Raw genomic sequence first — 25,634 nt, 5'->3', positions numbered from 1 at the left:
GAGACGCAAATAATTGACTATTTTATTGCTTGGTGAATGTAACCTATTACACCTCTGTGTTGCCTGTTGGTCACAGATAATTCGACAAGCGAACTTGGAAGACTTAGGAGCGAATTTAGATAGAAGGAGGACTTTGTTTATTGATGCTTATCTCGGACGTTTGATATGTTGTCACTAGGAACACATTCATTGTGGTAATTCATTACAGCCCTTGGGGATTTTCAAAGTCTACAAATTAAATGGCGTTTCTAGCTTGAAGAGAGAGGCTAGGTGCAAAATTGAATCATTTAGATTAGTATTGACAAGTTGATATATCTAAGGATATACACATGGTTATAGGCAGCTGGGTAGGTGAATGGGTATGTAGTCGGTATATAAATAATGAACATAGATGAGAATCCCTATGAATAGGGGAGGTAAGAAGCAAAGGCTAGGCAAGTAATTCATGGACAAAAAATTGAGGAGTATATGAATGATGAAGGTAGAAAGGGAATTTGCGGAGAGGCAGGCTAGATATATAAACATTAATAACAAAATGCAAGGAATTCAAGATCGGTCATGTTAATTCTTTTGTTTCTAGAAAAGAAATTTCCAGTATACTTATTTATGTTATGCTATGGGGATGGCTACCGACCAGGTCCCATCTCGTAGATCTGTTCAGGAACGGGTCCGTTATGTGTAGCAGACATAGGCGTCGAAGCCAGCTCGGACGGAATAGGCGACATCTGCTGTGGCGAGCCGACGTTTGACCCAGGCATTTCAGCGTGCTGAGTCTGAGGTGGTTGTTGCGGGGGTTGCGAGAACGGAGAAATCTTCTGTTCGTTCGGGTACGTTGGTAGCTGGTCGTCAACTGGGGGTTTCTGTTCAACCGGCGCGTAGTATCCTCCAGCGGCAGAGGGAGTTTGGTTATAACCCTGCTGGTTCATGCTTGGTGGTGGCATGTTGTTATTTTGCGTGTAGGCGGTAGCAGGGGCTGGGGCTGGGGTGTTATCTGGCTTCTTGCGCAGAACAAACCACCAGATCGCGATGAGGATGGCGGAAACTCCAGCGACGCAGCCTACAACGATGCCAGCGATAGCGCCGCCCCCAAGCCCGGCGCCGCTGGGGGGTGGGGGTGGGGTAGGGCTGGGAGTTGGTGAGGTTGAGTTAGATGGCTGTGGGGAGCCATCTGTACCGGTATTGGTGGGTTGGTTAGAGTAAGACTCGGTGGTGGTGGACGGGATGTGGGTGGCAGAGTATTTAGAGGCATAGTCGGGTCCGAGGACGGAGGAATAATATTGTGACAATGGCGAAATGTTGTTGGAAACCGAAGCGTACGAGTAGCATCCGTAGAGCTTGGTATTTTGGTTGAAGACATAGGTTCCGCAGTAGGGAAGGGTTGAGATGCTACACCTGAGAGCCAGTGAATCCCTGGAACAAGCTGAGTCGCAACTGACACTTGATGGGTAGCAGGTGGTTGGAATAGTAGTGCAGTCATTGATATTTTTGCTTAGACAGCAACCAGCAGCGTTTCCAGTATATATACAGGTTGCGCGGGCATTGACACAAGTCAGGGGATTCTCTATATATCAAGTTAGTTTTCCCTACTTTCAAGCTGACGGGCATCTAGACGAACCTGGGTCACCATCAACCAAACCACAATAATAAGCTGGAGGAGGGAAAGGAATCAACAAGCTGGCAGAGCTGCTGGCCTGTCTCTTCACTAATTCCAGGGGTATTCCATCAGGCAAACCGGGAGGGGGTGTAGGCTTCGGAGACCTCCCGTTGAGGGCAATGAGGCCAGCGGGAGTTGCAACAGGCACCATGTGTTCCAGGTCGGCTGCATCGACGATAGCGACGGAGAGGAGGGCGGCCACAAGGGCCAGTGAATATCCAACCATGTCGTTGGACTGATGGTACCCGACTTGCACAGAGGAAGGTGGTATAGAGGGTGAAGTTGACGGCTGATGGATATTGAACCGAACGTCCCCCAAGTTCAGAAAATCTGCTGGTCTTCCTCTGCCGGGAGATAGGATAAAAATAGAAATAGCAGATCTCAGGTCTGATATCTCCCGATTATCCCAGCGACACACAGAACGAATACAGCAATATTCGCGTCAGGATATCTCCTCGACCCGAGCAACGCCAGCACAACAGAGAAGCAACAAGTAGATGAGGAACAGGAAGAAGAGAAAGAGAAAGGGGAGGTGTGAAGGAAGAAAAGATCGGCTGGTCACCTTTTCTTTCTAAAAAAGAAAGGAAAGAAAGCGAAGAAAAACACGAACAGCGACAGATGGAGGAAGCTTTGAGCCTCGCCGCAAGCTCAATTGAAAGGGGTGCCATACCCAAGCTATCTCAGAACGAGCTAGCGAGAAGGTGAGGCTCGTATTTCCCGCCCGCTGACTTGTGGAGAGGAGGTTAGGCTTCGTTCCCCCGAGTCAATAATTGGGTCTATCGCGAGGTGAGGGTGGACTCGGAAACGAGACTTGAACCAATGGAGGCATAAAATACACACGATGGCACCTTAAACGAGACTCACACTGGTGCCAGTGGTCAAGACATAAATAGTGTCGCAGCTAACTTTCAAGCTTCCTCGAAGCAGGTCACTCATTCTTTTGAAATATTTCGTGGAAGTATTCGATATATTTCAGTGTTCTTTTGTTGACGGACTTCAGATCTCATCATTTCCCTTCGCTCATATTCAGGGGCTGAAGGATGCGGTCCCGTCCAGGATGGCCCTGTTCAAAATAAAAATGTCCGGCCAGCGAAAAGGTCAAAAAAAGCAAGCATATAGATAGAAATAGGCACAGCAGAACAAGACAGCTGCAAACTGCGCCTCGGAGACCGCAGGCTGTATCCTATCGTAATACAGAAACAGCCATCTCATGTGGTTGGAAGAGCGAGCCGACCGAACCGTTACCAAGCTGATACACCGCATCAATTTTAGCGAGAAATATCAGCCTCTTTTTCTTTCTGTCCTCCGTGCTTCAGCCGCAGCGAACTGAACATGATAGAAAAACGCGGGTTTTCTTTCACATCTTTCAAATCGCTCGAGGGGCCGACCACGTTGTTGCCATGGTACCTGTGGCCATGCAGTGCCATGCCATGCATTATTATTACTACTCCGTACTCCGTACATGACTTTCCCATTGTTCATGGACATGGTCAAGCCTTTGGTACCAAAAAAAAGAGGGTTATGTTTGCTCCAAACCATGAGGTTATTTTTAGCTCTGCCCGCCCGCTTGCATCTTGACATGTCGGATATCTTTTGCTTTGCCACTGCATGGGTATAATTTTGAGCCATGGAGTCCGCTTGTTCAAGACTCAAGCCTTCGCTGGTCTGGGGTCTCGTGCGTTCCTCCGATGCCTGCTGTTAGCCTTAGCCTTGGCCCCTTGTGTCTGTCTTATCTTATCTCCCTTAACTCGACAGCGACCATCCTGTCTCCCCGTCACTTCCATACTCTTGTTCGTCATCAGTATCATCATTTTCACCTTCATCGTCTTCTTCATGCTGTATGTTGATGTGGATATTTTGATATGTTGTCATTATTGACGTCGTCGAGACGAAGTTGAGGTCGACGTCCTTCCTTTCCCTCCGTTTACCCCTTTGAGATTACCACGTGACTATCACCTGATATGTCTTACTCATCTCTTAGTCATTCGCGGGTGAAATCGGCCCTTCCTCACGTGCTCCCACGTGCGGCGGGAATTTGCGGGCACGGGGAACCTCGGGCCGACGGAGAGTCTTGCTCCGAGCGGACCCCGTGACCTCGCCGGCTATCTTACCTAAGCAACCTGCGAGATACCTCGGAATACTTCCTTCGCCGCCGCAGCGACTGCGCCTCCAGAAGTATCTCGAAGTATCGCCGGCCATGACGCGAGAGGGGGACCTGGCTCTTCTTTGCTTTTGCTGGCTGCGGGAAACTTCCTCGTGCGTCTTTTCCGCTTGAGTTGAGACCTTTTTTCCCTCCTCTTCTCCCCCCAAAACGTCGTTCTCTGCTGCCGTTGTTGCTACGTATATGGCTTCACGTTTGCCTGTTCTGCAACTGGCTGGCTAACGAGGTCAATTGGCGCGCACCCGCGGCGGTGCAGAGCGACGACGCAGAAGACGAGGGAAGTAGAAGCGGCAGAAGCAGAAAGGGACCCGGGAAGAAACGACGCCCGCCAACGGCAAACTTAGGACGCTTTCGACCTCGGCAGGGCTCCATGCTCTCGTGACGCCGGCTCGAGTCATAGTCGTACGATATAAGGCATTCCTGCGGTTGTAAGAGACGTCTGAGATACAAATACACTGGTCGAACAGTCCAGGCACACTGGCCGCAGGGAGGTTACTTGAGGATACCGTGAGATCGAGGCAGCGAGGGTAGCCATGGCGTGGAGGGCTTCGGAGCGTCTCATGGAGACCATCCGGCACTATGCCTCGTTCCCGGCAACAGGAGTGTCGCTGCGACAGATGGTGCAGTTTGGCGACAAGCCGTCGACAGGTATGTCTAGATTAGCTATTGTATTGTTGGGTGGTTGTACTGACTCATTGCTGTAGGAACACTCTTCCGGGCGTCACAATTCCTGTCGGAGGAGCTGCCCATACGTCTGGCTCACAGGGTACGAGAGCTAGGAGACCTACCGGATGGGTTGAATGAGATGCCGTCTATCAAGAAAGTCCAGGACTGGTACGCTCAGTCGTTCGAGGTACGTCTACATAGATATACTGATTTACCAGACCAATCACTACGAAGAAATGATATTAACATGTAGATTAGGAGATCACCAAGTTGGAACGGCCAAAGTTGACAGAAGAAGTACGGTCACGGCTGCTCAATTCCAGCAGGATGAACGGCCGCGAGCCACGCATGCTGGAGCAAGCAACCCCCAACCCCAGCATAAAGCAGGGCCAGTACCGCTCCTCGCCAACGACATCCATCCTCAACAGCATCTACAGCAACGGTAACTCCAGCGTAATCGGCAACAATGGCAGCACAACGACGACAACCACGGCGACTAATGGCGCGAAACACCGGGTTGCAGGGACTCGCCGGTACTTTGTTGCTGCGGACGACGGCGCCGATTGGCCGCCGGAATTGATCGACTACAACGCTCGTTTGGCTTCGACCCTGGACACAATCAAGAGACGACACGACAGCGTTGTGACGACGGTGGCACAGGGCGTGCTGGAGTGGAAGCGCAAGAAGCAGCGGCTGCAGATCGACTCTGGAATACAAGCCTTCTTGGACCGGTTTTACATGTCCCGTATTGGCATTCGTATGCTTATTGGGCAGCACATTGCTCTTACCAACCAGCACCACACATTCCATCCAAACTACGTCGGAATTATCTGCACAAAGACAAACGTCCGTCAGTTGGCGCAGGAAGCCATTGACAACGCCCGCTTTGTCTGCGAAGACCACTATGGCCTCTTTGAAGCTCCCAAGGTCCAGCTCGTTTGCCGCGATGATCTCGATTTCATGTACGTGCCCGGCCACCTGTCACACATGCTCTTCGAGACGATCAAGAACTCGCTGCGTGCGGTGGTAGAGACGCATGGACCAGAGAATGATTCGTTCCCCGTAACCAAAGTCATCGTGGCCGAGGGAAGGGAGGACATTACCATCAAGATCTCTGATGAAGGTGGCGGTATTCCTCGATCAGCCATCCCGCTTGTATGGACGTACATGTACACCACCGTTGACCAGACGCCCAATCTCGACCCAGACTTCAACAAGAGCGACTTCAAGGCCCCCATGGCCGGATTCGGATACGGTCTACCCATCAGTCGACTCTACGCCCGGTACTTTGGCGGTGATCTCAAACTCATCAGCATGGAAGGGTGAGTCTTTTGTCTTTTACTTTTATTCAATATAACCCCCCCATCAACTAACACACAACTATAGATACGGAACGGACGTCTACCTCCACCTCAACCGCCTCTCGTCCAGCTCCGAGCCTCTCCAGTGACAACTACCAGTCATGAGGAATGGGCGCCCCCTAGTCCAGACATCCCGACACTTCACGCCAACCACTCTTGCAAACACTCTTCCAAGCCCATCCTCATTGACGCCAACAACAAATGAATCAGCCATCCCACCACCCCCAAGCACCCCCGAACTATTTCCATACTTATATAAATCCTCTTCCCGCCCCGCAGCCAAGGAAGCAGGACCCTCCTGGCTAGCGATACCGGCTTCGAAAAAGCCGAAGTTGAATTTATACCAGCGCCTGGCTGGCGTGACGGGCTTGACGGCCATGAATTCGTCCGTGATTCGATCACGGGTGAAACGCAGAGAAGTCTCGGAGAGAAAGCAAGTTGGCGATGCCGAGATACTGGTTAACCCCGAGAGAGCAGGTCTGTAGCCTGACTATCTCTTGGATTTTTCTTCTTCTTCTTCTTTCTTTTGGTTCTATTTCTTTTCTTTTTCTCTTTTCTTTCCCTCTGGTTTTTATTCATTGTACATATGCACATACCACTGTCTATCTGTTCCTTGCGCCCCCCGGCTTGATAAGGACAGATACAAGACAAGTGGAAGACCAGGTGGAAACCACCTACCATGCAAAGGGAGGTACCAACCCTACCGATCCATCTTACTGCATTTACCACGGAGCTGGAGCAGAGAGGAGCACACAGGCAGGATAAAAAAATCTGATGTCTTGGGGGGAGGAGTTATTGAGATGATATCACACGTTCTAACAATGTCAGCGTAGCGCACTACAACATACATGTCTTGGTTAGATATTCTTCATTGTTAGCTAGTTAAGAACAAGAAATACAGCGCTAAATACTTCATACTCTTCCCTTTCCCTTTCTTGTAGAACTAGAACTTGAACCAGCAACATTCCCTCCCACTCCCATCCCAGTTCCAGGAACCGTGCCTCCAGACGGGATTTCCTCATTCCTCCACCCCCCATTGACCTCCACGATATCAACGATAGGCGTGTCCGTTCGAACCGTCGCCTCAGACGTACCCCCCAACGAGCGCCCGTCATCCATCCACCTCCGTCCCGGCATGGACTTGGGAATGCTCATACCCGTTAGACTAGCGCCCACCGCATCCGACTTATGTGCCTGCAGCAGCCGTCCTGCCCGGAGGTCATGCACGACGTATTTCCGCAGAGGCGGCTTATCAGCTGGTCTGCGGGCCAGGGAGTGTATGAATCGTTGTCTTGTTTGGGGAATGGACTAGATGCCTGTTAGCGGGACGAACGTAATGCATGGGATGGATGGGGGTGCGTACCTCGTTGTTAGAGACGGCGTGGAACATGAGCATTTCCAGATCGTCTAGGACGCCTAGGGCTGCGTGCCGGCGTTCTCGCGACTCAGTTGGCTCATTTAGCTCTTCTGCATAGACGAATCTCGGATGCAGATCTTGAGTTCGGTATGGTTGGCCGGGTACTGGACATTACGGAGTATTAACATCTGCTTTATATATCATTTCGTTTTAAATATGGGGTGTTTTCTCTACCTGGAGCGCGGGGGGCAATTTCGTATGCCTCCTCTTCGATGTTGGGAGGGTTATTCGGAGACGTGGGGTTGTCCAGGTCCATTCTGGCAACACTCTATATATTATATACCGCTTGTCTCTAGCTTTGTATCTTTGTCTATGGGTATAGATATGGGTATCAAGTCGTGGTTGTCGTCGATCTAGATAATCAAGGAAAGTCGACGTTGAAGTCGTTTGATCCCTTACGTAAGCAGATAACTACTTATCAAGTTGGCTGGATATTGATATAAATAAACAACATCTTCACAGACACGGTAGAAAATTAATGCATTAATTAATATACATAAAAGAAAGCAAAAAGATTCAAGCGAGCACGCATCTATCCCCTCTCTCCCCTCTCCCATCATCTAGGTAGAAGTAAAGCAGAAGAAACAGGAACCAAACGTACTCGTTCATCCCATCTAGACCGGCAAACAAGCAGACAGACACAACCAGCCGACCTAGATGGAATCAAGAAGTGGAATAGAATGAAACGGAACGAAGTAAAGTGACAAACAAAAAAACCCATTCTATCCCTCCGCATAACAGCATACATGGCAAGTAAGGCAGTAAGTAGGTAACATAAATAAAAGGCAAAGTAGATTGATAAGGAAAAAAAGAAGCGGAGGAGGGAATGTGAATGTGAATGAGAATGAGAATGAACTGGTTAACGGGAGGGAATGGTAAGTTGGAAGACACCGATAAAACGCCTTTGAACTCCCTGAACCCACTGGACAGGTAGACGGCCGGGATTGTGGACGGTCTACGTGTTTGGTCGTGGGCTTCGTTTGATGCCGCTAAGGTGGACGAGCTGGTAGTCGTTTTCTTCTGTACTGGTCTTGTCTAGACGAGAGACATGACTGACTTTTTTGTTATGTGCTTTTGCTTTTTTTTAATATTTAGACTTGCGTTGCTTTTTGGCGTGTTTTTGGAATGATTTGATTTGCTTCGTTTTTCTCATTTTTTTTTAGTATGCGTTTTCTGGCGTGTTTGTGTGGTTGTTTTGTGGTACTCGTGCGTGTTTCTCGGTTGTTTAGGCTCGACTCGATTCGAGCTGGCTTGAGATGGCATAGCATGGCATGACACGGCATGGCATGACGGCGGGATGTAGCGTGGATGGTGTTTTTGGTGGAGGAAGAGGAGGTGTGATGTGTCTTAAGCCAGGTCGCCCCAAGTTGAACGATGGATGTTGGAGGAAGACAGGGATCCAGGCAACGTCGAGTCATCCAACAGTAAAGATCCCTTGTTTGCCTGGGTGGCAAGGGGGAGATATATTTACCAGGGCCATCCACTGTTCTGGCTTGTGGGTTGGTCCTGGTAGTAAATACTTACTGCTGGCGGGCTCGAGCGAGCTTACCAACAGCCCGAGAGAACGGCGCGGTGCCAGCAAGATGGCTCAACCACAACCATGCACGAAGCTGTTCTTCGGCCAAGGATAGCCCGTATCCGCCCTGTAGGAAGAACAAAAATCCAACGGTTAGCAAGGCTGGCGCTCTAAAAGTTCTAGTCGCTTGGCGTGTCGCATGTTCAGAGTCGGGGATTGAATTGGGGAGCAAAAAAGGCTAAAGGCAGGGCGCGGAGATGGGGGAGGATCGGGGATACGAGGGAGGCTCTTATTCGAGTACGAGGGATGTATATAAGAGCCTCCAGCACGCCCACGTCCACTGTACATATGAAGTGGGAAAAAAAAAGAGCGAGAATGAAAGAAGGAGAAAACGAGCGAGAATAAAAAGAGAGACAGAAAGAGAGAATTCTGAACATACCATGTGGTCAGGTTGGGGTTGTGATAAACATCCTTGTGCTTCCTGATGTAGTCTGTTGTCTCCATTCCCGGCGGATCACAGGTGACGCTCTTCTTGTCCTTTTCCTGATAGATGCGGATATAATCTATCCTCATTGTAGCGGGGAACAGGGGCGCGAGGCCAGTGAGATTCAGGGCAGCGAAACTGTTGGACATGCCCAAGTTTGCAATCAGGGCCATGGGCTCGCGGGGGATGACGCGCTGGCCGACGTTGCCGTTGGGGCCGAGGGCGCGGGCGTCGAGCTTCCATGACTTCTCCTTGCCTACGTACCAGGTGATTTCGCCCTTGTCGCCGGGGATGTAGTCGAAGGCGTAGACCTGGTACTCCTTGCCGTTGTACCAGTTGTTGTTGAGGTTGGTGACGCCGGAGATGGCCTGTTGGTAGACACCTCCTCGGTAGGCGTTCATGATGGTGATTTCGGGGTCATACAACTCGGTGAAATCTGCTTTCGTTAGTTGATTTTTTCTTTTCCTGGCTATGAATTATGCTAACTGGGAGTAGATGCTTACCGTAGTCTGGCATGTACCAGACGTCAAAGGGAGCGACCTGACAACTCTGGGAGACGTCTCCAATGACGTTGATGGGCTTCTTCTCGCCATGCAGAGCGTGGACACTGGCTTCGATCACGTCTATCTCGGGAGAGGTGCGTGATTTGCCTGGCGTGGGATGGTCCGCATCGTCACACGTACAGGCGGGAAGCCTCATACCCGGCAGGAAGCTGAGGCCGCCGGGATCACTCTGGTTGGCAGTGATTCCGGCGTCACACTTGTCGTGGTAGCTGTAGGGCCACATGCCGTCTGTGGTGGCAGGATACCCGGGTCTACCTAGGTTGCCCATGGCCCAGAAACCGGGCCAGAGACCAGAGACGTCTCCTCGCCCGGGCAGGGAGATGCTGGCCTCGAGTCTGCCGCCGGTGAAGCACATCTGGTTCCAGGACTGGACCATGCCGGAGCGGTAGTTGAGGTAGTGGTTCTGGAAGGCGTCGAAGCGGAGTTCCAGCTTGCCGTTCTTCGTCGTTACAGCATCGGGGTCATACCACTGCATTTATTAGTTTTTGTCCTTTTTTTTATTATTTTTTGAAAGAGACAAAGGTTGATGCTTACCTCGAGATCCTGGGTGACACCGTACCAGATGTCGACGGCCTGCAGGTAAGGGTCGTCTTCCTGGAAGAAGGTCCGTCCATCGAGATTGAACTCGTCGGAGAACTACTCAATTAGCACTATAGCAGCAAGAATATATGGGTAAGGCTTGAACGCACCACTAGCTCGAGGTCCTTTCCGTTGGCGGACTTCTTCTTCATGGCGGACTTGGGCGTGTCTGGATCGATCAGGCCGGTCCGTATGTTCTTGAGCAGCGGTATATCCGCGTCTATGCACATGGGGTCACCGGCACATCCTCCCTTGATGCTCGTCAATCCCTGGATATACGATCTGGAAGGGTTGTCAGCATAAAAATACGATCAAAAAGTGGTTGGTTATAGTGGTTGGTCTGAGTGGCGGTGACATACATTACAGGATATCCGATGAAGAGGGTCAAGACACCGCCGATGAGGAAGATCAGGGCACCGATGTTGGTGATGCCTCGCTTGTGCCAGATATCACACTTGCGCTCCTTGTCGTTGGGGTCCGGGTTGTGCAGCTCGTCGTCCTTTTCGACGTCGTGCGGGTACACGATCAGGTCTCCGTCCGGGAAGATGGCAAACTTCTCCGTCACGGTCTGCGTGGTGATGCCACCTTCGTCGTCGCTGCTGCCGGCCCTCGAGGGCACCCGCGAGTCGTCAAACGGGCTCGAGTAGGTGTACCCTCCGTAGCCGTAGCTGGCATGGCGACTGGCCGCGTCCGAACTCCAGCTGGTGCGCCGCGAGGAGAAGCTGGTGTAGTCTGCACCATACGCACCACCACCACCACCGCCGCCACCATTACCGCCTGAATAACGCTGTTGCTGCAACTGCTGCTGGTTCTGAGAAGTCGGATAGGGATAGCCGCTCTGGGAGTCGTCTACGTAGGCCCGCGAGCGAGGCAGGCTTCCTCCCGGCCCGGGCACGGCGAGGCGTTCGGTGGACTCGTTGCGGGAGAGCGAGTCAGCGGGAGCCGGGGAGGGCGAGAAGGTGCGCTGCTGGGGCGAGATGAGGGCCCGGGGCGTGATGGGCGAGGGCCCCGCGAGCGTGCTGGCGGAGGAGATGTTGTTGTTGCTGCTGCTGCTGGCGTCTGCGAAGGGGTTGCTGGGCTCTCGCTGGACCTGGGAGTTGATCTGGAGCGTGGGAGTCTTGCGGAGGCGGTTTGGCGGGTGCCCGCTGCCATTGCCGGGCCCGAGAGGGTCCATGGTCGAGTCTCTCCTATATCACAGTCATCTGTTGAGGCCGCGGAGGATGGTGCTGGTGTTGGAGTCGATGTGGATGTTGGTTGTTGCTGGTTTGGCGATGTTTGGTGTTTGATGTTGTTGATGTTTGATGATGGCGTTGGCGTTGTTGATGTGCGATGGCGAAGCTGACGTAGACAAAAGAGCGGCAGGCGGACAGCCACCAGACTCAGTATTATTATTATTATTCCGTGGCAGAGATCGTGATATTGACGACGTTGGCGATGTTGGCGATGTTGGCGATGTTGATAGCAGTTAATAGAGAATAGTTGGCAGTAGAGAGCGATAGAGAAAAGTTGCAGGGAAAAAGCCAGGCGAAGCTAAACACGACAAGACCAGACCAGCCTCGATAGATACAGCAAAAAGGACAGAAGAGACAGCGAGAAAAAGACACTACTGAGGAATCAAAAGAGACAAGACGCAAGAGAAAGACTCAAGACAGATCCACCGCGGGTTCCTGAAACCCTTCGTCAACCTGTCTTACTCCCATCCCATTCCCATCGCGGTGCGTCCCCTTCATGACGTCGCCACTGGGCCTCGCAAGCCATCCCATCCCCATCCCCTTGCGTGGAAATTAAGTGATACATCCCAGCCCGCCCGTCTTAGTCAAATCAAGCCAGGCCGCCTCCAAGGCAGGCCTTGTCCTGCTGGCTGCTGCTGGTCCTCCTGCTGGTCCTCCTGCTGGTGCTGCTGCTCTCTTCGCTGCTGGCCTGCTTGCCTTGCCTCTCTGCCCGCCCGCCCGCCGATCGCCCATCGCCCAGCCAGCCAACCGTCCGCCCCCTTTTAATCGTAAGAGATTTCAAGCCAAGCGATCATCTTGTGAGTTAGTCGACTCGACTGGCTTAGGGCTCGTACGGAGTAATTAAAAAATATAAAGGTAGAAAAGGAAAAGGAAAAGGCAAAAAAAAAAAAAAAAAAAAAGAACTAGGTCTCGACGGCCCTCGCCTTCAGACCGAGCAGGCGGCCCCCGTCGACGTCGAGGGCGAGCAGCCAGTACTCTGCGCGAGAATGGTCGTGCTGCACTCTGTAGACTCGCACTTCAGCTTCAGCTTCAGCTGCCGATGCGGACGCCGACGCCGTGGACGAGCAGGCGGCCTTCACTGCCTCGAGGACTGACGTGTACTGGCCGCGGCGGTCGAACTGGGCAGGCGAGAGGACGCTCACTTGGACTTTGGGCGCGGTGGAGCCGTGGACGAGCTGTGGGAACTCATCTACGTGGAATTAATATTAGCATTCAATAGCCAGGTAGAAGTCGTAGAAGTAGAGTAGAGATAGGGATAGGGATAGGGATGGGATACCCTCTGAGGGGAGGTGGTCGAGGGCCAGGACGACGGGCTCAAAGGGCTCGTCGGTCTCGGAGGAGTAGAAGGCGTCGACGCGCAGGCTGGGAGGGACTCGCTGCTCGTCGACGTCCAGCGTCTTGCTCGCGATGAAGCCGGAGTCCTGATCGTCTTTCTTGTCGGCCTTGTCGGTGGCTGTGGCCGCGGTGCTGTCGAGGCCTTGGTTGGCCTTGTCGAGGAACGCGGCGTAGGCAGAGTCGGACGACATCTTCGAAAGTTGACGAAGTTGATACTGTTGATACTGTCGATACTGTCGATACTGATGCCGTAGAGCAAGTCGGAGAGAGAGAGACGGTAGAGAAAGACGAGAAGACAGAGCCCGTCGAGCCCTTATGACGCAAGCCAGGCTCGCTCGCATGGTGTTGTTGGTGGCGAGTTACTAGACTACTGGACACACTCTTATACTTAATACTCTTATACACTACGGAGAACTATGCTTATACCCTTATACACTTATATTACTCGTAATTTTTATTGAGAATCGTTTTATTATCATGTCATGGCTAGAGTTACGAAGACGAAGCAAGATCCTTCTTGAGAGTGCCCAGGAACGCCCGCTTCTCGGCTGGGGTCTGGTAGGCGCCGTGGCCGAACTTGGAGGAGGTGTCGATCCATTTGAGGTCGACCTTCTCGGTGGCCTTGCGGGAGACCTGCGGCCACAGGGTCTTGCGCAGGGTGACCACGCGCTTGCGGACGCCGGGGATCGAGCCCTTGAGCATCACGTAGTCGTTCTTGACCTCGCCGTAGCGGACGAAGCCGCCCATCCTACAAGTCGTCAGTATATAGATATATATAGATATATATAGAGATAAGGAAGTCTTACGGGGTGATTCTCTTCTTGGAGACGTCAAAGTCGGTCGAGGCATTGCCCTCGTCGTCGGCCTTGCCAATGCGGTAGATCTTGTGGTTGGCAGAGGTGCGGTGGTGGTAGCCGTCCTGACCGGCACGCGCAACGGTCCACTGCACATGCGAAGGATGCCAGGCGCCGATACACGCAACCTTTCGCAGACCCTTGTGCGTCTTGCGAGGCAGCTTCTTCGTGCCCCATCGGGAGGTGACGCCGCTGAAGCCGTGGCCCTTGGTCACAGCAATAACATCCACCACTTCGTCCTTCTCGAACACGCTGTCGACGTCGATCGGCTTCTCAAAGAGGCCGTGGGCAAACTCGACCTTGTCGGCGATGCTGCCGCCGTTGACCTGGATCTCCATCAGATGGGCCTTCTTCTGCTTCAACGGGGTCTTGCGGATCTGGGTGTGTGCGAGCAGGCGCACGACGGTGCAGTAGTTCTTGATGCGCTCGAGCTCGCGGGTGGTGCTGGCCGCGTCGGCGTGGGTTTTGGCGTAGCGGGTGAATGCCTTCTTCTTGCTCTTGTACCAGTTCTTGTAGAACCGGCGCTTGACCTCGTCAGACAGGTGGTCGGCCCAGACCGTGGTCAGCGAGCGGAGGCCGCGGGGGGTCTCGATGTAGCCCACAATGCCAACAGCAATCATCTATCTCTGTCAATCACTCATCCTTATTCTTTGTATTTTCTTCGAGATGGATAACCTACTGGTGGGGTCTCGACGATGGTAACAGCCTCGACAATCTCCTTGCGGTGCATCTTGGCTCCGGGACGCTCGAGGTCTCGCACGATCGTGGTCATGCCGGCCTTGTAGCCCATAGTGGCAGTGAGGTGGACGGGCTTCTTGGGGTCATCTTTGGGGAAGCTTCACGCCGTCAGTCTCTCTCTTATGGATACATATAAATATATATAAAAACCTACCTCTTGACCTTTCCACGGTGTCTGGCAGCGCGCTTTCGCGGCAGGTAGGCAAGAGAGCCTGTCTCATCGTCAGTCTCATCGTCTTCTACCTCCAACTTCTCTCTCTTCAACTATCTCGACGACGTCGTCTTACCGTGCCTCGGGGCTTCGTATTTTCGGTGACTCCTGCAGCGGCCATGGTCAGCTCTCAGTTCACTCAATTGCAGTCTCCCGCCTGCTGGGCGTCCTGTCTGCACTCACATCTTGACCCTCTGTCGACCCTTGGGATGTCCTGCGTCGTTGGTTGTCCGTCGGGGAAATTCGCAGCAGGTTGAAAGTTCTTCTTTCTTCGTCTTTCGCTTTTCTCGCTTAGTCTTTTTGGTGTTTTCGCCTTTTTTTGTGCGCTTGCCGAGTTTGTGTGATTATGTAAGGGTCACATGAGGTCACGTGGGGACATAACCAAAGTCGATGAGAGACGATGAGACGATGAGATGAGGATAGAGTAAGGATAGAGAGGATTAAGGTAAAGGTAGATGGAGTGATGAGATGATGGTGGTGAGGGTAGAGGATAGAGTAGACGGAGTGATGAGATGATGTTATGGTGACTACTCTGTCGACTGCATCACTTCTCTGCTATTACTTCTCTCTGCTCGATACTTATGGCATCTGACAGGAGATGAAGGCAGAGGACAAGAGCGTGGTTACTCATGGTTACTTGATAGACGGATGATAGTAAGGATAGACGAATTTCTGGACAAGTCTTCTGCAGATACTCCGTACACATGGATGGCTGCGTGTCTACAGACAAATCTCTCACTCTACTCCGTATCGATGGTCAAACAGGATCCCCAGTTAGTCCTGACAGCCACCGCCCAAAAACAGTAGAGAAACAGTCCATACTAGTACTGATATCCATACTGATGAAACACAGCTTTGACCAAGGCGATCCCTTAGATGTTCATGTTTACCTAAGTATAGAGTTAGTTCAGTACAGAGTTAGATTAGATGCAGGCTGGAGACAATAACCAACCGGGTACCAACCCCATCCCAAGCATATGTATAGTCAGTAGTAAACAAATAGTCCACCTTACCCAGCCAACTGACTGCCTTATGGAGTGAACTGGACCCTGCATGCTTGAGAGCTGTGGCGTGAGAGCTCGCCTAGCCCTTCCCTGACCAGGTGAGTTCTCATCCTGAACTCCCGCTGGCCCGGGGCTCTGCTGGGGAACTGGCCATATACTTATACTACTACTTAAAGAGGTCAGTTAGTAACTGATAGTGCTTCTAGTGCAGTTATACAGGGCCCAGTTTAAGCACCGGGGAACGTCTAAGTACTGAGCGGTTATAACGTCGATGCCTAAGGACAGGGATCTCGGCTCTCGTGAGTGATGGCCCCCGGAGCCTATATTACTACCACCCGCATCCAATCACCAAGTCGGGCTTGCTCGTAGTCAGTGGAGGGAGGGAGCTTATGGAGTCACGTACTTAGTGTGCGTAGTGACGTCGTGGTGACTGCTAGTTGAAATAATAATAATAATCAAAATGTGCATAACTTCCTTCGTCCCCTAACAGAGCCATATGCAGCCTCACCTTATCCAAGTTCATGCCTGCTGGGCAAAAGCTCCTTTCCCAAGCGGTCACTAGACATGGGCTCTTTCGGCAGAGGATCGACGCTAGACCAGACAGACAGACATGTAATCGTAACTATGTGTTACATACCTACATACTTAGTACCTGCTCATGGGTTGTGGCTCGGCGGAGTCGGAAGCAGGATGACTACTAGACACGTAGCTCGACCACCCCCTCTGCTTACCACCGCTGACCGGACCGAGCGGAGCCTCGCTCGCCCATGGATGGTCGTCCACATGTTTTTGATGTCAGCATATGCCTAAAGACGATCGATCCCCATAGCCTGATGTATCCGGTAGACGACGCCCAGCAAATGCACTCACGGACATTTGACCAGCGGCGAAAATAAAATAAAAAAAAAGGGGGAGAGACACAACCGGGAACTCTCTTACGTCGATTGTGCAACGAACACTGACCGGCGAGGAAATCGTGCTCTCATCGGCCAGAAGTGCCCGGGTATCATCAAGTAACTAGAACGACCGACGGGTGGCGGTTACAGTGACCAGATAAACCGAAAAAACCTGTTTTGCCCGCGTCTACATAGGCGAGTCAACCATATAGATGTTTAAGTAGCCAGGTAGTGGTCAACTACCAAGTTGTCGAGAGTGCATATGTACGGGAGGAAGTATATATTGTGTAAGTATGTATGTATGTGTGTCCTTCTGGCGGCCTGCATATAGACCTCGCCCTCGCCGGACAGGCGTGTGGCTTGCTTAAGTGACGTGACTGATGCGGGAGCTGCATGCGATCTGCTCATCGGAGCCTGCATCCTAAGCGATCGAATCTATCATTTTCATCGTCATCTTCATCTTCATCTTAATCCTCATCTGTACCTTATCATCGTCGTCGTCGTCTTCGCCTTTCTTCATCTCGCCGGTTTTTTCTTCTGCTTTTGTCGACTTTATATCGACGGGCCCACATGCTGACTCATGAAAGCTTAATTACACGTGACTAACCCTAACTCCGCGGTTGCCCAGACATAGCTTAGTCAGCAACGTGATAAGGGGCTTCGATACTTCGATGCTTCGATACTTCGATGCTTCGATACTTCGATAGGGGGTTGAGGCTAACTAGCTAGAGAGCCATGCCAGGACGACTAGGGGGATATGTAGGGGGATAATAGAGCGTTATAACTAGTCGTTTGGCCGGAGTAATATTCTATAAACGGCGCAGGACCATGACATGCATGGATCACTCGGCCAACTAGGGGGCCCTCTTTTGAGTGGTTTCAGAGGGTCTTTTTTCTCCAGAGCTAGAGTTCCCTGGTACCGTGGAACAGCGACGGCGTCCCAGAGCCCAGCGCCAGGGGAAGCGGAGGGAACTTATGTAAGTACTTAGTGCTGGTGCTAGAGTTGCAAGGAGCTGCAGCTAGCATGCACCCTAACAGGCTCGCTCGCCTGCCAACTCGCGAACGCAACGAACTGGGTCACTGCTCATGCATATCTGCCGTGCTGTAGCCCAAGCCGAAGCCTAAGCCTCTTCTTGTTCTCTACCGACGCTGCACATTAAGGTAACTCTAGCCCATTCCCCCCCCCTCCCCTCCCTTGTGTTGCCTGCCTGTCAGCCTGCCTGCCTGTCTGCCTGCTGCTGCTTCGATCCTGGGGGATGCTGCTTAACGACACTGCAACGACGCTGCAACTGCAAGGGAGCGTGCGACCCTCCTTGTCATAGGTGTGAGTGCGTGTGTGGGTGACGGATCAGTAGGTCGGTCAGGAATATGTAAGTGTCCGTCGAGTGGGTGTAGTGGTACACGCTACCCGATCGATCCATGACCCATGAGCCGTGTATTCAAGCCCTCAGCTGCAGGAATAATCGAAATAAAATATGTCTGTCCGTCCGGAATATGCATGTGTGTCTGTGTCTGGATGGAGGACGGAAGTGGAAGTATGCAGGTATGCGTCGGCGGATGGATGTGGACGGAGTGCGGATAATAATATACTTAATTAAAAAAAAAAAAAAAAATCATCTGCCAGCGAACTGTGGGATGTGCTGCAGGGGAGGACCGATGGCAGGCCACTCCCTGTATTCTCCCTAAGACACCGCTCGACCATCAGAAGTCATAAGTCATCATCTCAAGGGGGAGAGAGAGAGAGTGGAGGGAGACAGTTGGTGTCCATCCCCCAGGTCAAAGTCCGGTAGACCATCCCCCTTCCAACGAGACTATCGGCTTGTTCTGTCTGATGCTCGACGTTAGTCTCCGTCCGTGACACGAAAAGTAAACGCAAATCTCCCACTCCTCCCTCCCTCTCCTCCCCTTGTCCAGAGCGAGGTTGGTTCTGCTTCTTTCTGCGCCTGTCGATGGTCTCTCTGGCTGTCGTGTCTGTGTCTTCTTCTTCACCCCCCCTTTTTTTTTGCAAACATCCATCCCCCTTTTTTGCACTATATTTGCTTCTTTGCCCGCCCACATCCACATCCACATCCACATACCCGTTCTTCTTCTGCTGCTGCTGCTTCTTCTCCTTCTCTTGTTCGCCTTTTTTTTTATTTTTTTCGACTCTCTCATTTCTTTTTTTTGCTCTGCTTTTTTTTACTTCTTTCTCGCTTTTTTTGCTTTTTTGGGTTTGTCCTCATCGTTGCTTTTTCCTCCTGGTCTGGCTGGCTTGCTCCGTCAGGTATCCCTCGTCCTTTTTTTCCTTTTTTTTTTCCCGACTATACTTCTTTTATTTGTGCTGGCCCGTTTCTTTTTATTTCTTTTCTTTTCTTTCCTTTTCTTTTCTTTTTTTTTTGATTCCCTGTTTTTCCTTTTTTTTCAGGGGGGAGAATGGGGAATGATGGGATGGGATGGGCTGGGGATCGGGCTTGCTCAAGTTGAACGGTCGGTGCCGGCTGTCAGATTGATGATGGGATGGATGGATGGGCGGCTGGCTACGACGGTGGTACGTCGGTTGTTCTTTCTTTTTCTTTTTCTTTTTTCGCCTCTCTCTGCTCGCCCTTTCATCTGCTTCAGCTCGTATACTGACCGTATAACTCATGCTTCTCTTTTGTCTGCGACTGGTTGTGACTGCAAGGAGATTCACACAAGAGTGCTTCCGTATCGATACAGTCGCATGCGAGGGTGGCTGGCGAGGGGAGAGACCTAGGCTGACCGACAGATCGGCTGGGACAGACATGGTCATATATGTATGTGGCATGTAAGCGTCTTCTCGAAGGCGGACAGAAACTGAAAGGAGACGAAAAAGCCAGATAATTTTTAATTAAATTGTTTGCTCCTCTCAGGCAGCTAGCAACCACAGAGGAGGGTAGTGAAGCACTCCATCCGTATTTCAGTACTAGTAGCTAGTTATCATCGTCACGGTGAGTGCAGAGTGAGGAGGGTGGCGAAGATCGTCGCCGGCTTCCTTGCAAAAAAATGGAGATGAAAATAACCAGCCACCCCAAATCATTAAGTACTTACTCCGTTCTCACGCAGTCAAACTTGGTACAGCAGCCAGCCATCCAGAGCAAATAGTGCGGTGCAGCAGCAGCCGGTCCATATCTCGCCGGTAAAGGTCATCACGGGTATGGAAATGAAGCAAACGATAAATTAGCATGCTGTTCCTTGTGCGGTTTTTATTATATTATTTTTTCACGACGGCTTACTTTTGCAGCCAGTGTTTATATAGGCGTGTTATGCTTGTGATGAGTGTGGAAACGTGCTCACTTCGGGGGCACGGGAGAGCAGGGGCGGTGGAGCAGCGAGGGAGAAGCCAGAGAGAAAGCCAGGGAAGCAGCACAGAGTGGAGAGCTGGAGAAGACGAGCAGGAGATGAAGCGGACAAGCGAGCAAGGGCGCTGCTGGCGGCCGGGGATGCGCCCGATGCGATCGCACCGTTGGTTTGTTGGCTGGTTCGGGTGACTTTTTCTCTGCGCCTGGCGAGTCGTGGACAGGGTTGGCTGCTCACGATGATGCTTCGGACATGCACCTTGGCGAGAGGTATCGCATACACGTCAGGTACTTGGCGGGTGAACAGCATCCGCCCCATATAAATATAGCATATCCATCATATAGCTACCTGCTAGTCAGTATGTACGTATACTGTGCTGAGATACACAGAGTAACGCTGGGAAAGTCGAACGACATGAGGAGGAGGAGGAGGAGGAGGGACGATGACATAAGCATAATTTACAGCAGGGGATGGGATGACATAATCAGTGCTTGGCAGTCCGCACGTTGGGTGTTACATAAGCACGCGCGAGTAGAAGGTGCTGACATAAGCCAAGGAAAGGCAAAGAAAGTTAGGGCTCAAGCTTTGGGAGGGGAGGGAAAGAACGAAGGAGGGAAGGACACGGGTGGATCCTTCCTCAAAGATGCGGGTCTACGGGCGGGTCCATTCTTGGCGGTGCTAGCGCGGTTCAAGCGTGCAGGAAGGTGGGGACCATGGAGAAAGGACAGGACCCACTCTTTAGCCCTTCGTGCTTGCTTTTTCTGGAGAGTGTTTTTTTTTATATTTTTTTGGCCCTTTCCCTTCCCGATTTTTGCAGACCAAAAAAAGCATAAAAAGCATAATAATAAAAGTGGGCCCCGGTGGGTGGGGCGCGGCATGACGAAGGCGGCCGAAGAAGGAAAGGGCGAGCAGAGCCTGTTTCATGGTTTGACCACGCCCGATCTGGCAGTCCTGGACATCCTGACAGTGTGTTATTCGGACTCCAACAGCGACAACACGAGGACAAACAGCAGAGAGGACGGCGAGGGAGAAGACGGCAGTAGAGGCTGAAACAGGCACCGCAGCAAAGGGCGGCGAGCCAAGCGGCGGCACTGAAGCTGGCCCCCCCCGGCGGGAGATCGCGATGGAGACGTCAGATGGAGCTGGGCTAGGGTGATGGGTGACTGACTAAGCGCCGCCTGGAAACCCTTCCCACTAGCGCCAAATCCTCGTTCAAGCCCGTCTCCCACTCTTCTTACCCTTCGTCTTCTCTCCTTCTTCTCCTCTGCACTTCACGGCCTCACCTCTCTGCCTCTGCCCAGCTTCACCCTCTCCACGCCCGTCTGCTGTGTCCAGGCCGGCTTCATCTCGCGCCCCGCGCTCCTCGACCTCTCGTCCCAGCACCACCACCGACCAGCCTCCTTCGCCTCCGCCGTCGCTCCCTCTGCGTGACGGGCGCCGTGACAGCCTCTCCTGCCGCTGTCACCGTCGCCGCAATCTCAAGCACACTTCTTTCTGTACGTTCAATTGCCCTGCTCCCCAGTCCTGTTTGGCTCTCGCTGCGAAGCCAGCTCTGCAGCAGGCCAGCTAACCAGTTGAACACAGGACCAAAAAGAGCTTCCCCCGTGTTTATTTTACTTATTTTTTTCCTTCTGATTTTGTCCTTGGGTGCCTGGCAGCGTGCAAGATAGCAGTCAAAGACACTGCTTAAAAACGCCCCTTGAGGCTGCGAGACACGCGATGGCGTCTCATCCGCAGCCATCGCCCCCAATGCACCCCCATCCCTCCCACCATCCGGCCCTGGCAAACCATCCGCAGGTCAACGGCCACCCTCCCATGGCCCAGCAGCAGGCTCAGCAGCAGCAGGCTCAGGCTCAGGCCCAGCAGCAAGCAGCTCAGCAGCAGGCCGCTCAACAACAGGCTCAGCAGGCCCAGCAGCAGCAACAGCCGCCGCCGGGTCCTCAGCAGGGTCCCCAGCCGCAGCCTGGTCCGCCTGGTCCACCGCAGCAAGCTCCTGGCCAGCCTCAAAAGGGGATGCCACCTACTATTTCACAGAAGATCGCCCAGCTTAACGAAGGAGTCTGGCTTCAGATTGGTATGTCTTTGAATATTCCTACTTTATAAAATCTTTATTTTAAGACTAACACGCGTAGGCACTTTGTCTGAGTTGATGAATGACCCTGATGGCGCCATGTACGCCTTTGAACAGGCTATTCGGCACAACCAGTGGTCTATTCCTGCCATGAGTGCCATCTCCTGCCTCCTGCGCAGCCGTGAGCAGTTCCAGAAGGCCATCGAGTATCTCCAGGCCATTCTCAAGCTCGATCCCCAGTCCGGCGAGTCATGGGGTTCACTTGGTAGGTTTCACCTTTCCTTTCAAACCAAACTACAACAAAGACAAGGTTCAAAAAACATAAACTAACAACGTTGACAAGGACACTGCTATCTCATGCTTGATAATCTGCAAGAAGCATACACGGCCTACCAGCAGGCCCTTTACCATCTTCGCGACCCCAAGGAGCCCAAACTCTGGTATGGCATTGGTATCCTGTATGATCGGTACGGATCCCTTGATCACGCCGAAGAGGCCTTCTCCCAGGTCATGCGCATGCAGCCAGACTTTGAGAAGGCAAACGAGATCTACTTCCGTCTCGGCATAATATACAAGCAACAGCAGAAGTTCGGGCAGAGTTTAGACGTAAGTGCAATTCGCTGCCCCATAATTGGCGGGCTCTCGGCTTACACCACTGTTCTTGGTAGTGTTTTAGATACATCGTCAACGACCCACCTCGTCCGCTTACGGAAGAAGACATCTGGTTCCAGATCGGCCATGTTCATGAACAGCAGAAAGACGTACGTTTCTAGCCCATGGAGTTGTTGACTTTTTGCTTGTTGACTTTCATATATATGTATGTATGTATATACTGACTATCTCCACAGTTCGAAGCAGCCAAGGCAGCTTACAGACGTGTGCTTGAGCGCGAGCCCAACCACGCAAAGGTTCTCCAGCAGCTTGGATGGCTCTACCATCAGCAGAACAACAACTACAGCAGCCAGGAACAGGCTATCGAATACCTTGAGAAGTCTGTTTCAGCTGGTACGTTAGCCTTTTACATAACTGCATAGACGTAATCTCTAGGCTAACAAGCGTATAGACAACAGCGATGCGCAGAGTTGGTACCTGCTTGGACGATGCTATATGTCTCAGGCCAAGTATCCCAAGGCATATGAAGCTTACCAGCAGGCGGTATACAGAGACGGGCGCAACCCAACCTTCTGGTGCTCCATCGGAGTCCTGTATTACCAGATCAACCAGTACCGCGATGCTTTGGATGCATATTCGCGCGCCATCCGCCTGAACCCGTACATCTCAGAGGTTTGGTACGACCTAGGCACTTTGGTATGTCTCTTTTTTTAATTCCCTTGCTCCAATTTTTATTGTCTCTATTTTTGAATTGTCGTCTTTGTCGCATATTAACAGCATGTAGTACGAATCCTGCAACAACCAAACGAGCGATGCACTGGATGCGTACGGCCGCGCTGCAGACCTCGACCCAACCAACGTCCACATCAAAGCGAGGCTGCAGCTGCTCCAAAGCGGCCAGGCAGGCGGGGCCAACGCAGGCAACGCCCCGGCACCGCAGGACGTGCATCCGCAAGCATACCAGCAGAACGTCGGCGCTCCGCCTGGACCTCAATGGGGTGCTCCGGCCCCTGGACCAGGCGGACTGCCACCTCAGGGTCCCGCTCCGCCAGCCCGGATCGCGGAATGGGGCAGACCAAGCGGAGAGCCGCAGAATGCCAGCAACGCTCATGGACCGGGCAGCCAGTTTGAGCAACGAGATAACGTAAGAGGACCTCCTCCTTCCCAGCCTCGGGTTCAGGCCAGTCCACGCCAGGAGCAGTTCCACGAACCGCACCCGCCCTACCGGCCTCCCCATCATTCCATATCCTCCCGCAAGGGTGGCCAATCCTCCCCTTCTCCCAAATTCCCCTTGTCCAACACGCATACTTATACTGGAACCCAGGTTCTTCCACAGCTAGCTCCCCCGCAACAACAACAGCAACAGCAACAACAACAGCCTCAACAGCAGCACGAAGGTCCTAACAACGGTCCAGCACCAGGTCCTCCCCCTTTCCCACAGCCTCGACAAGGCCTCGGACCTGGTCCTGGCCACGGACCGGGCGGCCCCGGTCCCAACAACCAAGGTCCCAACGGCGCCGGGCCCTCACAGTACGGCCGACCGTTCACTCCCCCAACTGAAATCCGTCCCATCCGCGAGGAACGTCCTGCCTCCGCCAACGGCACTGGCCCAGGCAACGGTGCCAACACTGCCGGCGGACCCGGCCCGGCGTTCGCACCACACCAGCCGCCATACCACCATGTTCCTGGACCCGGCGGACCGGGCCAGCAAGGGGTTCAGCAGAACGGCGGCATCGCCTCGGGAGCCCCCGCACCCGCCTCAGCCATCGCAGCGGCTGAAGCGGCCGCTCGTGAGCGAGACGAGCGACCAGCGTCGAGCATGAAGCGAGTGCGAGAATGGGAGCCCGAGCCGGGGCCCGGGGCCGGACCGGTCAAGAAGATTGCAAATGAAGAAACACGCAGTCGACTTGACGGACGACACGACACTCGCATGGAAGATCAGCCGGGCCCCGGACAGGTCCCTGTGCAGGGACAAGGACCCCCTCCACCACCACCCGGCCCACCACAGGGGCCATCACGCCGTGGCTCCCCTGGTCCCGCCGGTCCGGTATCGGGCATGGGAGGATTGAACGTACGCCTGGCGTCACCACGAGATCTCCGCCGACGCAGCTCGTCCGAAGCCCGTCGCGAGGATCGTGACCATGCTCGCCGTGCCCATGAGCCATACCATCCGTCCGACGCAGCTCACCACCCGCCAACCTTACCCCCAATCCAGCACATGGGGGGGGGACCCAAGAGCGAGCCTCAGACCCCCGGCCAAGCTCCCACCGGCCCATCGGGAGGGCCCCAGTCTCTCCCTTCGCTGTCCGCCGGTCTCCCAAAGGACGAGCGTGATCGTGACAGAGAGCGAGAGCGCGACAGGGAGCGTGAGCGTGAGCGTGAAAGGGAAAGAGAGCGTGAACAGCGGGACCGGGACCGGGACCGCGAGCGAGAGCGGGAGCGAGAACAAAGAGAACGGGAGCGCGAGCGAGATCGTGATCGTGAGCGAGACCGCGAGAGAGAGCGGGAGAGGGAACGTGAGCGAGAGCAGCGGGAGCGGGAGCGGGAGCGAGACCGAGACCGCGAGCGAGAGCGTGAACGGGAGCGAGAACAGCGAGACCGTGAGCGAGAGCGAGAGCGAGAGCAGAGGGAGAGGGACCGAGACCATGACGGCCGGGACCAGCGGGATCGCAAGGACCACTCTGCTCTGCCTCCTGTCTCAGTCTCGTCCCAGGGCCCGCTTGAGCCGCCCGCCCGCAAAATGGACGTTGACGAAGACTACGACGATGAAGGGGACGACGATACGGGCAGCAAGAAGCCTGCTGCCATGGTGGGCAAGGGCGGCAGTCCCGGCAGCGTCAATGGAAGCGGGAGTGTGACTGGCCGTGACCGTGAGAGGGAGCGAGACCGAGACGGCCAGGGCTCCCAGCGGGACAGGGATAGGGACCGAGAGCGGGAGAGAGAGCGTGGCGAGCGCGACAGCCAGACGAAGGCCGAGGCGTAGCCC

The 25,634-nt window shown here is 53.2% G+C and overlaps 8 protein-coding genes across 8 annotated transcripts; 3 read left to right on the top strand and 5 right to left on the bottom strand.

Moving 5' to 3' along the window:
- Window positions 1–626: 626 nt before the first annotated feature.
- On the bottom strand, window positions 627–1,880 carry ARB_00634 (uncharacterized protein; the record flags this gene model as incomplete). Its single annotated transcript, XM_003013043.1, has 2 exons — window positions 627–1,561; window positions 1,616–1,880. 2 exons carry the CDS (start codon window positions 1,878–1,880, stop codon window positions 627–629), a joined length of 1,200 nt encoding a protein of 399 aa, XP_003013089.1.
- Window positions 1,881–2,922: 1,042 nt separating this feature from the next.
- Window positions 2,923–3,526, bottom strand: ARB_00633 (uncharacterized protein; the record flags this gene model as incomplete). Its single annotated transcript, XM_003013042.1, has 3 exons — window positions 2,923–3,061; window positions 3,117–3,314; window positions 3,441–3,526. The coding sequence occupies 3 exons, from the start codon at window positions 3,524–3,526 to the stop codon at window positions 2,923–2,925; spliced, it is 423 nt and encodes a 140-aa protein (XP_003013088.1).
- Window positions 3,527–4,348: 822 nt separating this feature from the next.
- Window positions 4,349–6,047, top strand: ARB_00632 (uncharacterized protein; the record flags this gene model as incomplete). The annotated part of the gene is made up of 4 exons (XM_003013041.1): window positions 4,349–4,463; window positions 4,595–4,668; window positions 4,740–5,803; window positions 5,966–6,047. The coding sequence occupies 4 exons, from the start codon at window positions 4,349–4,351 to the stop codon at window positions 6,045–6,047; spliced, it is 1,335 nt and encodes a 444-aa protein (XP_003013087.1).
- A 2,303-nt stretch (window positions 6,048–8,350) lies between these two features.
- Window positions 8,351–11,575, bottom strand: ARB_00631 (uncharacterized protein; the record flags this gene model as incomplete). Its single annotated transcript, XM_003013040.1, has 7 exons — window positions 8,351–8,742; window positions 8,809–8,945; window positions 9,122–9,728; window positions 9,763–10,291; window positions 10,357–10,458; window positions 10,512–10,683; window positions 10,761–11,575. The coding sequence occupies 7 exons, from the start codon at window positions 11,573–11,575 to the stop codon at window positions 8,351–8,353; spliced, it is 2,754 nt and encodes a 917-aa protein (XP_003013086.1).
- Window positions 11,576–11,705: 130 nt separating this feature from the next.
- ARB_00630 (uncharacterized protein) lies at window positions 11,706–12,539 on the top strand (the record flags this gene model as incomplete). Its single annotated transcript, XM_003013039.1, has 4 exons — window positions 11,706–11,865; window positions 11,946–12,116; window positions 12,218–12,400; window positions 12,493–12,539. 4 exons carry the CDS (start codon window positions 11,706–11,708, stop codon window positions 12,537–12,539), a joined length of 561 nt encoding a protein of 186 aa, XP_003013085.1.
- A 299-nt stretch (window positions 12,540–12,838) lies between these two features.
- Window positions 12,839–14,892, bottom strand: ARB_00629 (uncharacterized protein; the record flags this gene model as incomplete). The annotated part of the gene is made up of 6 exons (XM_003013038.1): window positions 12,839–13,280; window positions 13,465–13,716; window positions 13,775–14,442; window positions 14,502–14,658; window positions 14,715–14,824; window positions 14,848–14,892. The coding sequence occupies 6 exons, from the start codon at window positions 14,890–14,892 to the stop codon at window positions 12,839–12,841; spliced, it is 1,674 nt and encodes a 557-aa protein (XP_003013084.1).
- Window positions 14,893–19,006: 4,114 nt separating this feature from the next.
- ARB_00628 (uncharacterized protein) lies at window positions 19,007–19,294 on the bottom strand (the record flags this gene model as incomplete). Its single annotated transcript, XM_003013037.1, has 1 exon — window positions 19,007–19,294. The coding sequence occupies one exon, from the start codon at window positions 19,292–19,294 to the stop codon at window positions 19,007–19,009; it is 288 nt and encodes a 95-aa protein (XP_003013083.1).
- A 2,390-nt stretch (window positions 19,295–21,684) lies between these two features.
- Window positions 21,685–25,631, top strand: ARB_00627 (uncharacterized protein; the record flags this gene model as incomplete). Its single annotated transcript, XM_003013036.1, has 7 exons — window positions 21,685–22,039; window positions 22,098–22,301; window positions 22,380–22,642; window positions 22,705–22,797; window positions 22,885–23,041; window positions 23,100–23,344; window positions 23,433–25,631. The coding sequence occupies 7 exons, from the start codon at window positions 21,685–21,687 to the stop codon at window positions 25,629–25,631; spliced, it is 3,516 nt and encodes a 1,171-aa protein (XP_003013082.1).
- Between the last annotated feature and the right edge of the window lie 3 nt (window positions 25,632–25,634).

The sequence above is a fragment of the Trichophyton benhamiae genome (assembly GCF_000151125.1).
Source record: "Trichophyton benhamiae CBS 112371 chromosome Unknown contig00142.0, whole genome shotgun sequence".
Taxonomy (NCBI): Eukaryota; Fungi; Ascomycota; class Eurotiomycetes; order Onygenales; family Arthrodermataceae; genus Trichophyton; species Trichophyton benhamiae.
Note: the sequence above shows the minus strand (reverse complement) of the source record. Positions and strands in the feature narration are given on the sequence as shown.